The sequence below is a fragment of the Mustela lutreola genome, chromosome 5 (genome assembly GCF_030435805.1).
Source record: "Mustela lutreola isolate mMusLut2 chromosome 5, mMusLut2.pri, whole genome shotgun sequence".
NCBI lineage: Eukaryota > Metazoa > Chordata > Mammalia > Carnivora > Mustelidae > Mustela > Mustela lutreola.
In genome coordinates, this window is record NC_081294.1 from 98,302,403 (window position 1) to 98,317,956 (window position 15,554).

Sequence of the window (15,554 nt, forward strand, 5' to 3'; positions counted from 1 at the left end):
TTCACTAATAATTTGTTCACTATTCACTTGTGAAACTTCTCTGCTAAATCGGTAGATGTTTTCTCCCCTCTGAGATGGCATGATGGCATTCAGGTTCATTACCATCATTTTTGTCTTTCTGCTTTTTGACACCTGAATTCTTCTTTCTTTGTCCCCAACCCACCCCACCTCCCATCCTTGGTCTCTGAATATTTGCTGATCATTGCTGTTTTTTTTCTTTTTCTTTTCTTTTCTTTCTTTTCTTTTTTTTTTTTTTTTTTAAAGATTTTATTCATCCACTTGACAGAGATCACAGGTAGGCAGAGAGGCAGGCAGAGAGAGAAGGGGAAGCAGGCTCCCCGCTGAGCAGAGAGCCCAATGTGGGGCTCGATCCCAGGACCCTGGGATCATGACCTGAGCTGAAGGCAGAGGCTTTAACCCACTGAGCCACCCAGGTGCCGCTGCTGTTTTTTTTCTCTTGCTTTCAATTTGCTGTCACAGAACCCTGCTATGCCTGTTTCATTGTTTGGGTCTTACTTTTGAAATTTATACCTTTTTAGATTATTACTTCACTGTGACTCTTCTCTACTTCCTTGTCTTTATTTTCCTTTTTTTCCTGGAGGGGGACTACTGAAATAGTTTGAGCTATATCTGCTGTTCTTGTACTGAGAACAGGCTGGTGAATTGAAATCATCATTATGTCCTTTATTCCTCAAGCCTTAAAGAAAAAGCTCATAAAATAATTCAAACATGCAGAAAGTACAGAGAATAATGCACTAATAATGGAACACTCATCACCTTCCACTTGGATTTATGATTTTATTTATTTATTTAATAGACAGAGATCTCAAGTAGGCAGAGAATCAGGCAGAGAGAGAGGGGGAAGCAGGCTCCCTGCTGAGCAGAGAACCTGATGTGGGGGCTCAATCCCAGGCCCCTGAGACCATGACCTGAGCTGAAGGCAGAGGGTTTAACCCACTGAGCCACCCAGGCGCCCCTGGATTTATAAAGTGGTAGCATTTCATTTGTTTTTCTCCCTCAGATTTAAAGAACTTATTTATTATATTTTCATTTATCAATTCAAAATGTGGTGTTGATGGATGTGTTCGTTATTTGCGTATCTTCACTATTGTGTACACGGTTACAGTGAGTGTTTCCTGTGCTCATTTTCTTGTGTGAGAATTTTTCTAGCCATTTGAAAATAAACTTCCGAGTGATTGATAAGCAAAAACGATACGTGATAAACACTTTTGTAATATCTTGACAGTGAAATGTTACAGCCATTTTTAATAACATGTGAAATAGGGAAAAATACTTTTTGTGGTAGCCCATTTCGTTGGGAAAATGTTACCTCTTGCTGCCTTGCATCTTCGGATTAATACTAGTGTAGCATTTTTATTTCAAAATGGGTATTTGTATGACTCTAAGAAAACTGATGGAATATTGGAATCGGTAGCAAAAAGTGCTTTTGTGTGGTAATTTAAGAAAATGGCCATTATGTATTTTTCTTATTTTTCTCTGATATTACTTATTTCTACCTAGGCGGAATTAGCCAAACCCATATTCATTATTCTTTGTGTCTTACTAATTTCTGGGAAAGAGTCTTCTTAAAAAGCTTTGTTATGGAGCATTTCAAACACACCTAAATGTTGAGAAAACAATACTGTGGGCTCTCAACATACACATCACCCTGGGTCCACAGAGCTGACTTGCTCTTGGAACACAATTTTCAGCTGTGATGCTAATGTTAGTTTTATATTTAGAACATACCATATTCAGGGTAACAAAATATTCACACTCATTTGGAGAATTATTTCAGCATTCCCATGAGGTAAGTGGTGGTTGTTGAGAAGACTTATTAGTTTCAGCACAGTGTTGCTGACCTGTGGGTGGATTGTGGAGTTTCTTCTTCCCATGAGTCGATCAGGCTGATGTTCTAAATGGCCAGTCTTCCCTCCAAAAGGGGGACTGTCCATAAATTTTGTAATTAAATTTTGTGACCTAATCCCTTCAAAAGGCTTTGATAGAAGTAGTTAAGGAACTATTCCAAACACTTAGAGGACCATTTTTAAAAGGACTTATAGGAACCAGCTAGTAAGAGCCTCTGGTACTGTGACAATTATGGGTCTGTAGATCCAGAGACTAAAGCCAAATGTTTGAACCTCACCTGTTGGGTTTCTTATGTGCTTGGATTCCAGATAGCGGTGGTCATGGGCTCTTGTACGGCAGGTGGTGCTTATGTGCCTGCGATGGCTGATGAAAACATCATTGTACGCAAGCAGGGTACCATTTTCTTGGCAGGACCCCCACTGGTAAGAACATAGTCTTGACTGATTGAACTAAGATATACATAATACATGATTTACCATTCTAACCATTTTTTAAAAACCGTTCTAACCATTTTTTTTTTTCAAAGCTTTATTAATTTGTTTTAGAGGAAGAGAGAGCATAAGCTGAGGGAGAGAATCCTCAAGCAGACTCCCTGCTGGGGAGTGGAGCTCAGTCTTACCACCCCTGAGATCGTGAGCTGAGCCAAAAGTAAGAGTCATGCTTGAGCCACTCAGACATCCCCATTCTAACCATTTTTAAGAGCACAGTTCTGTGGTATTAAATGTATTCACATTGTGGTACAACCATCACCACCACCCATCTCCAGAACTTTCTCATCTGCTCCAGATGAAAATCTATACCCATTAAACATTAACTCCCTATTGTCTCCAATCCCTACTGCTCCTGGCTACCACGATTCTACTTTTTCTATGAAGTTGACTACTGTAGCTACATTGTATAAGTGAAGTCGTATGGTGTCTGTCCTTTTGTGATTGGTGTATTTCACTTAGGATGATGTCCTCAAGATTCAACGTGTTTTTGCATATGTCAGAACTTCCTTTTTAAGGCTGAATAATACTCTGTTGCATGTATCTGCCACATTTTGTTTATTAACTCATCCATTAATGGACTTTTGAGTTGCTTCCAATTTGGGGCTGTTACGGATATTGCTGCTGTGATATATATATATATATATATATATATATATACACACACACACACACACACACACACACACACATATATCTGTTTGAGTATCTGCTTTCACTTGTTTTGGGTATCTGCTCAGATGTAGAATTGCTGGATCATGTGATAATTATGTGTTTAAGAGTTTGAGAAACCACTTCTTTTTATTGCTGAATAATATTTCACTGTATGGATAGGCAGCATGTTGTATATCCATTGATCAGTTGAGAGTCACTCAGGTTGTTTCCAGCATTTGGATATGAGGAGTAATGCTGCTGTGCACCTTCCTGTCCAAGTTTTAAATGGATGTGTTTCCCTTTATAAGGTTTATAGACCTGTGAGTACAGTTGCTAGGTTACCTGGAAACTCTAGGTTTCACATCTTGAGGAACTGCCAAACTGCCCACAGCATATTTATTATACGTTCCTGACAGCTGTGTGTGAGGGTTCTGATTTTTCCATTTCCTTGCAGACAGCTGTTGTGTGTCTACGCGAAGACCGCCATCCTAGTGAATGGTACCTCATTCAGATTGTGATTTGCATTTCCCTAATGGCTCATGTTGTTGAGCGCCTTTCAGATGCTGGTTGGTCATTCGTATATCATCTTTGGAGAGCTACCTATTTACATCCTTTTGCACACTTTTTAAATTGGGCTTTTTGTCTTTATTTAGAGTTGTGAGACTTCTTTATGGGTTCTGGATACAAATATTTTCTTTCTATGGATTGTCTTTAGCTTCTTGATGGCATCTTCCTTTGAAGCATGAAAATGTTTAATTTTGGCAAAGTTCAGTTTTTGCATTTTTTTTCCTTTGCTGTGCTTTTGGTGTCATATCTGTGAAGGCTTTGCCTATTGCGAGATCATGAAGATTTAATACTAGGGTTTCTTTTAAGTTATATAGTTTGAGCTCTTATTTACAAGTTCATAATCCATTTTGAGTTAGCTTGGGTAGGATTTAAGGAAGGAATCCAACATCACTTGTACGTGATATGTAGTTGGCCTAGCATCATTTGTTGAATGGATGATGAAATAAACTTCTGCTTATTTTTTCTTCTACATCAGTTGCATTCTTTTTTGACTCAGGGTCACTGGAAGTTGATGAACAAGGTGCTTGCACATAATATGTCAACTTCTGTTTTAAACAGGGCATATTATGCGTTTATAAGCTTGTATATGCATAAAGAAACTCTAAAAAGGTACAGTAAACATAGTTTTAATGCAGAGGAGATGAAATAGGGCAAGGGAGAGACCTTTGACTTGTGTGTATGTGTGTCTGTGCTGAACATAAACATTTTGAGACCTTTGACTTTCTGAGTCTTGTGAAAACATTACCTTTTCAAAAAAGATTAAGTTAGAAAAAAAAAAGGAACAAGGTAGAGTAGCTGTGAGAGGTGCTCTACATTCCTAATCCTAGCAGTCATTACGAATCACTGGTAGGATCAGCTTCGTAATTTCAGACCCCAGTGCAAAATGAAGATATGAGACCCCTTGTTCAAAAAGGAGGAACAAGTACTGTTAAAGGGACTAAAATATAAAACATGTTTTATATAAAATATAAAAGATTGGTATGTTTAACTGCCTTGGTGTTTTTTATTTGCTGTTTAAGGACACATTTCTTCAAGCATAGAATACTCCTCTCTCAGGCCCACTGGTGCTTCCAGTGGGCCCATCATTCAACTCCTGGTAGACATATGACTCCCCAGGGGTATGCAGCCTGCATTCCAGGATGTGCTTGGTGTTCAGATGGGCGAGGGGCGAAAAGCTATCCCTCAGCTCCCACCTCCACCACCACTGCGCACCTGCTAGAGAATACAGCTCAGCATCGCCAGCCCAGAGTGGTGAAGGTGCTGCTGTGCTCCACCCTGAGACACCAGTGGGTGCATGTCTGATACCTGGTCTTCCCTTTGCCCATGGCAGGCCGCACTGGGGACAGGTGTAATAGTCGCTAGGCAGGGATGGGGAGGAGCAGATGGGGCAGAGCCCAGGGCCTATGTACGTTGGCAGGGAAGCAGGGAGCCAAGAACCCTTTCCAGAAAGATGGTGGGAGATAGACCAACCAAGAGCTAAGACCAGACCAGACAGAGCGGCCAACGCACATACCCCATTGTCCCATCAGACTTCATTTACAGAACACATATTCAAAGATAAAAGTAGAATTTCAGTGGGGTAACTACTGAGCATTAAACTCCAAACACAGGGCCCTTCCGAGAGTGGGACCCAGTGCACCCTACTGGGGAGCTCCTTGTGTTGCTGGACTAAGGAGTGGATTACTTATCCTGGGCCTTTCCCATCTCCTCCATGCTCGGCTCCATTCCAGTGATGTTCAGTAATGCAGTCTTCACTTTGCTATGCGTGTGTCACAATCTGGGCCCAGACCTTCAAAGGGATGAGGAGAGGGTAGGTGAAAACCGAGGTGTAATGACTATATCTAACAACAAAATATCCCATTATTAAGTGAAATCTAAGAATGTTATATAGGTGAGGAGAATGTCAAGAATACTATAAAACTATAATATACATACAGTGGAATATGATTCAACCATAAAAAGGAATGAAGTTCTGACACATGCTACAACATGGATGAAACTTGAGAACGTTATGTCACAAAAGGAGAAATTTGACGCAAAAGGAAAAATATTGAATAATTCTGCTTTTATGAAATATTTAGAATAAGCAAATTCCTAGAGACCACAAGTAGATTCGTGATTGCCAGGACCAAGAGGAAGGTAGAATGGGGAGTAACTGTAATGAGTATGGGCTTCCTTTGGGAGTGATGAAACTTCTGGAACTAGGTGGTTTTGATGGTTCCACAACTGTGAAAATATACTGAAACACACTGAATTATATTCTTTAAATGTGAATTTTATGATGTGTGAATTCTATCTCAAAGAGTAAGGCTAATGCTTCAGAAGTCTGTCAAAAAAATCATCTTTGATTTTGGAATAATAACATGAATTAATTAAAAAGAGTACGTTAAAAAGAGCATATGCTTGCTTTGAGGTGAAATACGTATATTTTGCAAATGATTGTGTTTATTTTTCATAAATTTTATTGAGGATCAGATAAGCCTGAAGAGCTGCCATTTTAAAATGTGATAAAAGTCTGAAGGCATTATTCAAAATGCCTGTGGTGCCAATTATTCTTTGATATATTTCTAGCTACAAGTGATACTTACCATTGGTAAATGAGAGGAAAATTCATTTAGAATTTCCCTTTGTCTAGTGATATGTACAAACTTTCAGTAGTTTTGAGGTGTTTCTCCTTAAAGAATTTCGAGTAAAGGGACGCCTGAGTGGCTCAGTGGGTTAAGCCGCTGCCTTTGGCTCAGGTCATGATCTCAGGGTCCTGGGATCGAGTCCCGCATCGGGCTCTCTGCTCAGCAGGGAGTCTGCTTCCCTCTCTCTCTCTCTGCCTGCCTCTCTGTCTACTTGTGATTTCTCTCTGTCAAATAAATAAATAAAAATCTTAAAAAAAAAAAAAAAAGAATTTCGAGTAAAGATAGGACTGAAATTTGAAAATGCCTTTTTTGGGACCGTAGGCAGCATCATTAATACTGAAATAACATTAGCTGTTTCCAAGAGAAGAGTTTTTCTGAAGGGTGCAGTTGGCAATGTCCAGTCATTGGTGAGGATTTTTACCTTGGACCTCAACAAGTCGGCAGTTCTCTGAGAGAACTGAACTCTCTTCTGTAGTCTACCACTGAAGGACAATGTTTATAGGTAAAAAAAAAAAAAAAAAAAAGCAAGCCCCAGCAATCTCATCAGTTTGAGGGTTCTAAATTTTAACTCTTGTTTTACTCAAAATTGAAAAAAGATTCCATGCATCATATGCAGTTGAGTTGCTATAGGTTTTAGAATGGTTGCAAAAATGCCTAATAGTAAGACAAGTTTCTGAAGGAGCTTTTGTTCTTCTGTCTTCTGAGCTTGATATTTCGTAGAATGAGCTGTTCTTAATTTTTATCATCCTTGCACCTGTCACAGTATCAAACATGTTGTGGGTGTTCAGTAAATACTAACCAATGACGAATCCTTATTTTATCACTTGGTATTAGATCCCTGGAAATAAACAGAGTATTTCGGTTGTTTATTCCTTTTTACAACTTTAAATATCCAGGCACCTCTTATAATTAGTTATTGTCTGGGCTGAATGCTATTTTATACTGAATATTTTGGGAAGAAGAGAACCAAGAATTTAGTTCTGTGGGTGGAAAAATTGGAAGGGAAAATTTTAATTACTTTTCTCTGTGCAATAATATTTTGTTTAAGACAGAACTTCTGATGTAGTGAATAATGAGTCCTTCCTATGCTGCAGTTTAAGTAAATGTTCATTGTTCTAACACCAGCTTTTCCTATAAAAGAAAAAGAAATCAATCAACACAAAGAAGTAGGAATCAATTAGCAATTCCTAAGGGTCAGGTTGACATTTGGCACTAACTGATTTTTCTGTTTTCCTATTAGAATGTCTCAGACTGTAGTTAAGTCATTCTTCATTTATTACTTGAGGTTTCTTTCTTTTTGGTCACATTCTGCTGAGTCTTAGGTGTGGGTGATCCTAGAGAATTTTTTGGCCTTTTAAAGGTATTGCATTTGTAAGAGTTTGTGAGTTACTGCGGTTTTTCAGGACAGTTTTTCAGTTTTTCGAAAGGCCTTAATTCATTAAATTTCCTGAGTGTTCAAAGATGAATACATCACAGTGGCCGCCATCAAGGCACTCACAGTATAGAGGGAACAAGAGAGACACATGCAGGCTACTGACATGCACAGTCTGCTGGGTGCCCTGTTGGTGTGGGAGGGGTATTTTTGGACCACAGATGAGCAAACCTTATTCTCTTATTGTTCTGGGGTGTTGCTAATGATGAAAAGGCCTGTGCAGGTCAGGGAAAGCCGCATAGAGCAGATGGAGTGGGCAGGAGAAGGAGGGATTCCCCAGGTGGGTGACAGAGAGCAGGGAGCCCAGGCAGTAGGAACAGTATATGCACAGACACAAATGCTTTACGGCGCAGAAGGTGGGAGAAGGAGAGCAGGCTTTCAGATCGGAAATACCTCCATTCAGCTCAGGTTCCATCCCTTGTCAGGGACTGTGGGAGAATTCCTTAGTGGCTCTGGGTTCAGATTTTTCTCTGTAGACTAGAGACAGTTTTTTCTAGGTTTGTTGGGTGGGTGGAATAAGAAAACAATCTTGGGGTGCCTACGTGTCTCAGTTGCTTAAGTGTCCAATGCTTGATCTCAGCTCAGGTCTTAATCTCAGGGTCTTGAGTTTGAGCCCTGCATTAGGCTCCCTGCTGGGTGTGAAGTCTACTTCAAAAATGGGGGGAAAAAAAAAACCCAAAAGAAAAAGAAGGAGGGAGGAAGGTAGGAAGGAAGGAAGGAAAATCTTTAGCTGTGTGGAAGAGAGAGTGGTAGGCATAGTCAGGTTAGAAGACATGCATGTTAGGTAAGCGTTTTTATTTCCCTGATAGGCAAAACTCACCACCTGCTTTTCTCCTTGCTGTAGGTGAAAGCCGCCACTGGAGAGGAAGTGTCCGCTGAGGACCTTGGGGGTGCCGACCTGCATTGCAGGTGAGACAGAAGCCCTTGTTGCTTTCCAGGCTTCCAGGAATGAATGAATGACAGGCCTGTTGTTCTGTTGAAGAGAAAGTTTCATTATTTTTCTCGAAGAGTTAAATTTGCCAGATCCAACCACAGTCGATCAGTTCTTGAGCTGCTGTTTCAGGGTTCAATTCTTTGAACTACAGAGTTGAATTTCTAAGCTAAAACACCAGCTTGTTCGTTATTTCTAATTCTTTTTTAAAAAGATTTTATTTATTTATTCATTTTGACAGACAGAGATCACAAGTAGGCAGAGAGGCAGGCAGAGAGAGGAGGAAGCAGGCTCCCTACTGAGCAGAGAGCCGGATGTGGGGCTTGATCCCAGGACCCTGGGATCATGACCTGAGCCGAAGGCAGAGGCTTAATCCACTGAGCCACCCAGGCGCCCCTTGTTATTTCTTTTAATAGGAGGTTTCTCATTTCTTTAATAGATATCTGTCCAGCATTTGTCGTGTGGCAGACACTGTTATAGGTAGTCAAGATTATGAGATAGACTTTGTCTTTGACCTCAGGGAGCTTAACATTCTAGTCAGGGAGGTGGGCGATAATTACTATGATATAATGATATAAATGTGTATGTGTGATAAAGCCTGTAAAGAAGTATAGGGAGAGCATATGGAAGGTTGATCCAACCCACTGGTGTGTAGGTGTTGACTGTGCTTTTTGTTTTTTTGTTTAGAGATTTGATTTTATTGTTAGAGAACAAGAGTGGGGAGGGGCAGAGAGAGAGAATCCCAGGCAGGCTGCACGCTCAGCACAGGGCCCTTCTGAGAGTGGGACCCAGTGACACCTGCACAGAGCCTTATGCAGGGCTCAATCTCACAACCCTGAGATCATGACCTGAGCGGAAATCAGGAAGTTGGATGTTTTACCGACTGAGCCATCCAGGCGCAGTTAAATGACACTGTTAAATTAATATTTGTTAAGTGGAGCACAGAGTGCTGGATGGTGAGCTGTGGTTCAGCAACAGACCGCAGGAGAAATTGAAATGGACAGGCTTATTACTCACAGAACCTGGAGGAAGTACACGGTGTGCCTCCAGGGGCCAGGCTGGCAGCTCAAGGCAGAGCACACACAGAGGCGGAGCCTGAGCCCATTTTTTCTTAGGGTCTATGTTTGGAGCACTTGGGAGTTCAAGGGCTAAGGCTACTTTAGTCAATTCAGACCAAAAGATTGGCATTTTGTTTGGTTCTGCATTAGGTCTTACGCACATAAGGTGTCCAGGAAGGAACTGGGAGGTGGAAGGGCATGTTGGTCAAAAGGGTTGTTGGGGAAATCTGATCAAGACCTTGACGTGCCTGTGAGTCTGGGGCTGCTCTCCAGCACCTACACCTGCCTGAGCGGGCTGGAGCCCGTTTCAGGCTCCTGCTGTCCCCTCAGCCACACAGAGCAGATGCTGAGGCAGCCATACCGTGGAGGAGTTTAGCTCACTCTCACGAGCGGGTGGATGCATAACAGCTGGTTCTCTGGGGAGGGGAAGAGTCCGGCTTTGTGGCATCTGCCAGTGCCTCTGGTACAAAGTATCCCACTGACGCTGATGGCAGGGTCCCAACAGGAAACCACTGAGTGTGGATTCAGCAAGAGGTACACACACTTGGCTCCTGTGAGTCAGCCCTGAGCTGGCTCCTGCCGGTCACTGGTCCAGTCTTGTCAGGTTAGAGTTCAGGGGTAAGAAGACCATCTACCTCTTAGAGTTTTGTGAGGATTAAATGGGATGATATATGTAAATTGCTTGAAATAATACCTGCTTTAAATAAGGACCTAAAAATGTTAACTGCTATTTTTCTCATTATTTTTAAAGATCTTATTTATTTGACAGAGAGATCACAAGTAAGCAGAGAGGCAGGCAGAGAGAGAGGGGGCAGCAGGCTCCCTGCTGAGCAAAGAGGCCAATGTGGGGCTCGATCCCAGGACCCTGAGATCATGACCTGAGCCGAAGGCAGATATTTAACCCACTGAGCCACCCAGGCGCCCCTTCTGCCATTATTTTTATTGTTGTTTATCACAACTGGACCATTAAAGAGTGGATTTTTTTTTTAAAGATTTTTATTTATTTATTTGACAGAGAGAGATCACAAGTAGGCAGACAGGCAGGCAGAGAGAGAGAGAGGAGGAGGAAGGCTCCCTGCTGAGCAGAGAGCCCGACGTGGGACTCGATCCCAGGACCCTGAGATCATGACCCGAGCCGAAGGCAGCGGCTTAACCCACTGAGCCACCCAGGCGCCCCCCCCCCTTTTTTTTTTTTTTTTTTATAAAGAGCAATGAGAGACGAAGGGAGGAGTGATTAAGGGAGTGGTGTTGAGGTTGGCTGAGAAAAGCTTAGGTTGGCCTGAGTTTCTGCCTGTGTGGAACAGAAGAGCACTTATTTATTTATGCTGAGCACAAGTGTGTGAGTTGCCACGCTGTGTTCCTCTCTGATTGCACTGACCGTGGCAGGGAGATGTGGCGTGGGCATTTCAGCCTGGAGAGAGGACACGGTAGAATGGGGTGTGAGTGGGGTACAGGCCAGAGTGGGCTGCCACTGTTTGTGGATGCTTAATGAGGAAATGAAAATAGTATTCGAGGAGTATTAATTAAAAAAATTTTTTTGACTATTAAAAAAAAGGTTATTTGTTGCCTGTAAAAGCTGTAGGCAGTCTATGCCAAGCCAGGGGTGTAGGTTCTGGAATTCATCTTCTGCTTGCCTTACTTACTACCGTTGTGACTGGACAAACTACTTAACTTCATTGAGTCTCATTTCTTTACACGTGAAGTGAGGATGAGAATAGTTTCTACCTCATAGCACACAGTGTCTGGTCCCTGGGAAGTGCCCTGATACCACTAGCTATGATTATTCGTAATAACCTGTTTAAAATCACGGGACAGTGATTAGGTGGTAATGACCTAATAGTAGTAATTGCTTTTTTTTTTAACAGTCTGATAAAATGTACTAGTCATACATTGCTTTGGGTTTCTTCTGTCTTTGTAAATACATATTTTAAACCTCTCTGATTAGCCATTCAAAGGAATTAATTTGACACAAAGACTTCTATAATACAGTGTCTCATCGAAGCTTTCCCTTTTCTGCTGTTTTGGTAAATACCAGGCAGTTTTTAAAAGAAAACATTTTATTTTAAATATTTCCTGATTTGGAAGTAGTGCCTTCTGCTTCTCTCTGCTTTCTAAATTATCACAGTGTATCTGTGATACAGATGCTGACTGTGATACAGTCAGCAAATATAGCTGGTATGATGTATGAAGCATGTAAAAGATACTGTTTGTTGTAAAATGCCATATTAAGTGAAAAAACCTGAAGGGTCTACCATTTGCAAAGTGTTGTAGGGTTATAGCGAGGAGTAAGCACGGTCTCTGCTCTCATTTAGAAACGCCCAGTCCAGAGGTGGAGAGTGCACAATGTAGCCACTGTGAAGACCCATTTCCAAGAAGTATCTGTTAAGGGTTTGGTATTTTCCCTACACAAGACATCACAATTTAGATTGCTGCAGATTAGTCCTTACTCATAAAATGAACCAAAGTTCTATTTTTTCAGGTACATATTTTTGTCTGTCTTTACCATTATTTTGTTTATTTATTTAAAAAATTTTTTTAAATTTTTAAGCCATCTTTACACCCATCATTGAGCTCAAACTTAACGACCCTGAGATTAAGAGTTGCATGCTCCACTGACTGAGCCAACCAGGCACCCCTATAGTTATTGATCGACTGATTGGTTTTAGAGAGAGAGTGCATGTGTGCGTGCACAAAGGGGGAAGGGGCAAAGGGAGAAAGAGTCCGAAGCAGACTCTGTGATGAGTGAGGGCCCCCATCGTGGGGCTCGATCCCATGACCCTGAGATCACAATCTGAGCTGAAACCAGGGGTCCAAGGCTCAACCAGCTGTGCCACCAAGGCACTGTTTTTCTAATACTATGTTCTAGTGTCAGTATATCTAATAGGAGATAACAAACCATCCAGTCAGAACAAAGCTAATAAATAGAGCAAGCCCGTGCTTCATTCACATTGAACTTGAGATTGAGCAGGAACTTCTGTGTCCCTTCTCGCAGTTCTGTTTTCTCTGAGGGACAGGGTCGTCAAGGCTCTGTATGTTACCCGTGATGGCTTACTCTTAAGGTGTAGCTCAGTAGTCTCCCTGCAATGAGAAGGCATAGCTGGCACCCCCACTAGGAGCTAGGTGAGTTACAGATGCTTTGTTGTTACGACTACACCTATGGCTGTTGAACTTTATCATACACAGTTTTGTTTGAGGTGCTTGCGATGAGCATTCAGTAGAAGTCCTTGTCAGCAAGACTCTGCGGTCTAGGTCTAGAAGGTCAAGATTGAGAACCAGAACGTGCGGATTTTTATGCAGCTACTGGGGGTCCTAGGGCAGGGTGCTTAATTTAGGTAGACATCAGTGTTTCTTGTTTGTAAAATAAGGATAATACTGTTCTGCTGGGCACACTATGAGAATCAAGTTGGAGGACGTTTATTAAAGTGTTCTGGAAGCAAAAATGATGTTGGCCTTAAATGAGAGAAGATCTCTAGGGTTTAAGACATTTATTTTCCTTTGCCCTGTTCTGATTACTTTAGTGTGCTTTACTCCCTAGAAAGTCCGGAGTGTCTGACTACTACGCTTTGGATGACCATCATGCCCTTCATCTAACTAGGATGATTGTGAGGAATCTAAATTACCAGAAGAAATTGGATGTGAGTTGGTTGCTTTCTTGGATCTTTTATTTTCTTCAAAAGCCTTTTGGCTTATGTGACCTTGAATAATGTCTTCAAATAGGTTAATGTGGTCGTTTTGTATTTCTGCAGGTTACTGTAGAACCTCCTGAGGATCCTTTATTTCCTGCTGATGAATTGTATGGAATCGTTGGTACTAACCTTAAGAGGCACTTTGATATTAGAGAGGTGTGTGGAGTGGAGCTGTGAGCTGTAAACCATGCCGTTAGTCTCTCTATATGTATATCCGTTTTTTAAAATTCATTTTTAAAATTTAAATTCAATTAATTAACATTTATTATTGGTTTCAGAGGTAGTGGTCAGTGATTCGTCAGTCTTGTGTAACACCCAGTGCTCATTACATCACGTGTCCTCCTTAGTGTCCATCACCCCTTCCCTCACCCTCCAGCAACCCTCCAGCAACCCTCCAGCAATCCTCAGTTTGTTTCCTGTAGTTAAGAGTGTATCCATTTTTAAGGTGAAATCTGTTTAGATACCTTCCTACCTAGAGCCTCTTATGGATTTCAGTAGGGAGTGACATACAAGGGAGAGATTTCTTACTAGAAGAGAGAGGGGGATAAAAAGAAAACCTCTTAATGGGTGGAAAGTTTTCATTGCACAATGACGAAGCTTGCTTTGTTCATAAATAGGACTCCCTAATGCTGTGCACATGAGGAATGATGTAGGCAACTTCATAAATTTCATCTATTTCTTTCTAGTGCTCTTATTTTGGAAAGTGGAGAAAATGTCAGTAAGTTGTGGAAAGGAAAAAACATACCCTTTTTAGATCAATATGACCTTAGCAGAGATTAGACTCTTGATTACATTCAAAGACGTAGCTATGGTTACAGATTGCTGACATGGTCTTCCTTGGTCTAGATTGATAATTTTTAGTGCTTACGTATAGCATGTAGTCTTTTATTTTGTTCACTATTTATATATGACTGAATACTTTTTAAATTAAGAAATAATCTTACTGTCAGTTTCTGTTCCTTCATATTTGTTGGTTTTCCCATTGACTATAAAACTATCTTGTGCTAATTGTGAAAAATTGTAGAAAATGCAGAAAAACATAAAATTGCTTATAATTCTACCATCCAGAGAAAGCAGTGAATATTTTGCTGTTCTGGCTTAATGTATATGTGTACATTTTTATGTAGCTGTGATCATTTGTGCATGCAAACATACACATGTGTATTTTTAAAATTCTTTCTCCAGTTTAAATTTGAACATTTCTCCAGTATTTATAAGTTCTTCTTGAAACCATTTCCATGGCTATGTCCTGTTTGCTAAAATGATGCCTGGTGACATGGTCGGTGCTCAGTAAATATCTATCTGTAGATAGATAGATATTTTAAAGATTTTATTTATTTGTCAGAGAGAGTGCGCACGCACAAGCAGGGGGAGTGGCAGGCATAGGTTGAAGCATGCTCCCCGTTGAGCAGGGAGCCCGATGTGGGACTCTATCCCAGGACCCTGGGATCATGACCTGAGCTGAAGGCAGATGCTTAACCCAGTGTCCCTTAGTAAATATTTTCTTTGCACGAACTGATGAATGTACTATCCCACCTGTGGATGTGCATAGCTATTTACTGAGGCAATAGCCTATATTGGAGGGTCTTAACATTCTGGATTTTTATGAAGCTCCCACTGGTATTTCACTTCAGCAAGGTGACTTGGTTTACTGTAAGTTATAGAATTAGGATTTTAGCTTGCCTTTTCCGTTAACAATAGGCATAGACAGTCTGATACTTACAATCTGATAAGTTTGAGAAATGAGTTGTTGCAGATAGCCAAGTTTTCTATCTGGGTAAGAATTCATCCTGTTAAGCATAAATACTTTTTTTCATTTATGCAACAGTGTTTATTGAATGTTTGGTCTGTGAAGATGCTGTTTGAGGCGCCAAGTGTACAGAAATGAGTAAAACAGATGCCCATCCAGGCCTTTCATGATAGTTCCATGTCATTTAAATGGAGATCTTTCTACAAAGATAGACTTTTGCCTTCTTAAGTAGTTTCCTGAACTTTCTACCTTTTGCTCATTTATAATGATAATGTATTACATTTTTATATAATCGCAAGTAAGTCTTATATGGAGGTCTTACTAGTATACGGAGCTAGAGGATAGCACTGAAATGCTCATTGGAAAACCTGGCTTGTAATCCTTGTTTCCCTAATCAGTGGCACTGGGATTGGACCTCTCTTTATCCATTCATCAGTTAATGGACATTTGGGCTCTCTCTGTAGTTTGGCTATTGGAGATAATATTGCT

The 15,554-nt window shown here is 40.9% G+C and overlaps 1 protein-coding gene across 3 annotated transcripts in view; it reads left to right on the top strand.

The window, feature by feature from the left end:
* The window catches only part of MCCC2 (methylcrotonyl-CoA carboxylase subunit 2), a 74,955-nt gene that overhangs the window by 42,438 nt on the left and 16,963 nt on the right, over window positions 1-15,554 (top strand). For 2 of the 3 annotated variants that reach the window (XM_059175194.1, XM_059175197.1), the window contains exons 7-10: window positions 2,178-2,291; window positions 8,485-8,549; window positions 13,165-13,264; window positions 13,376-13,471. In XM_059175194.1, the coding sequence (XP_059031177.1) occupies window positions 2,178-2,291; window positions 8,485-8,549; window positions 13,165-13,264; window positions 13,376-13,471 (375 nt within the window). The remainder of the gene's footprint in view (window positions 1-2,177; window positions 2,292-8,484; window positions 8,550-13,164; window positions 13,265-13,375; window positions 13,472-15,554) is intronic. The other variant, XM_059175195.1, reaches the window with a different exon arrangement.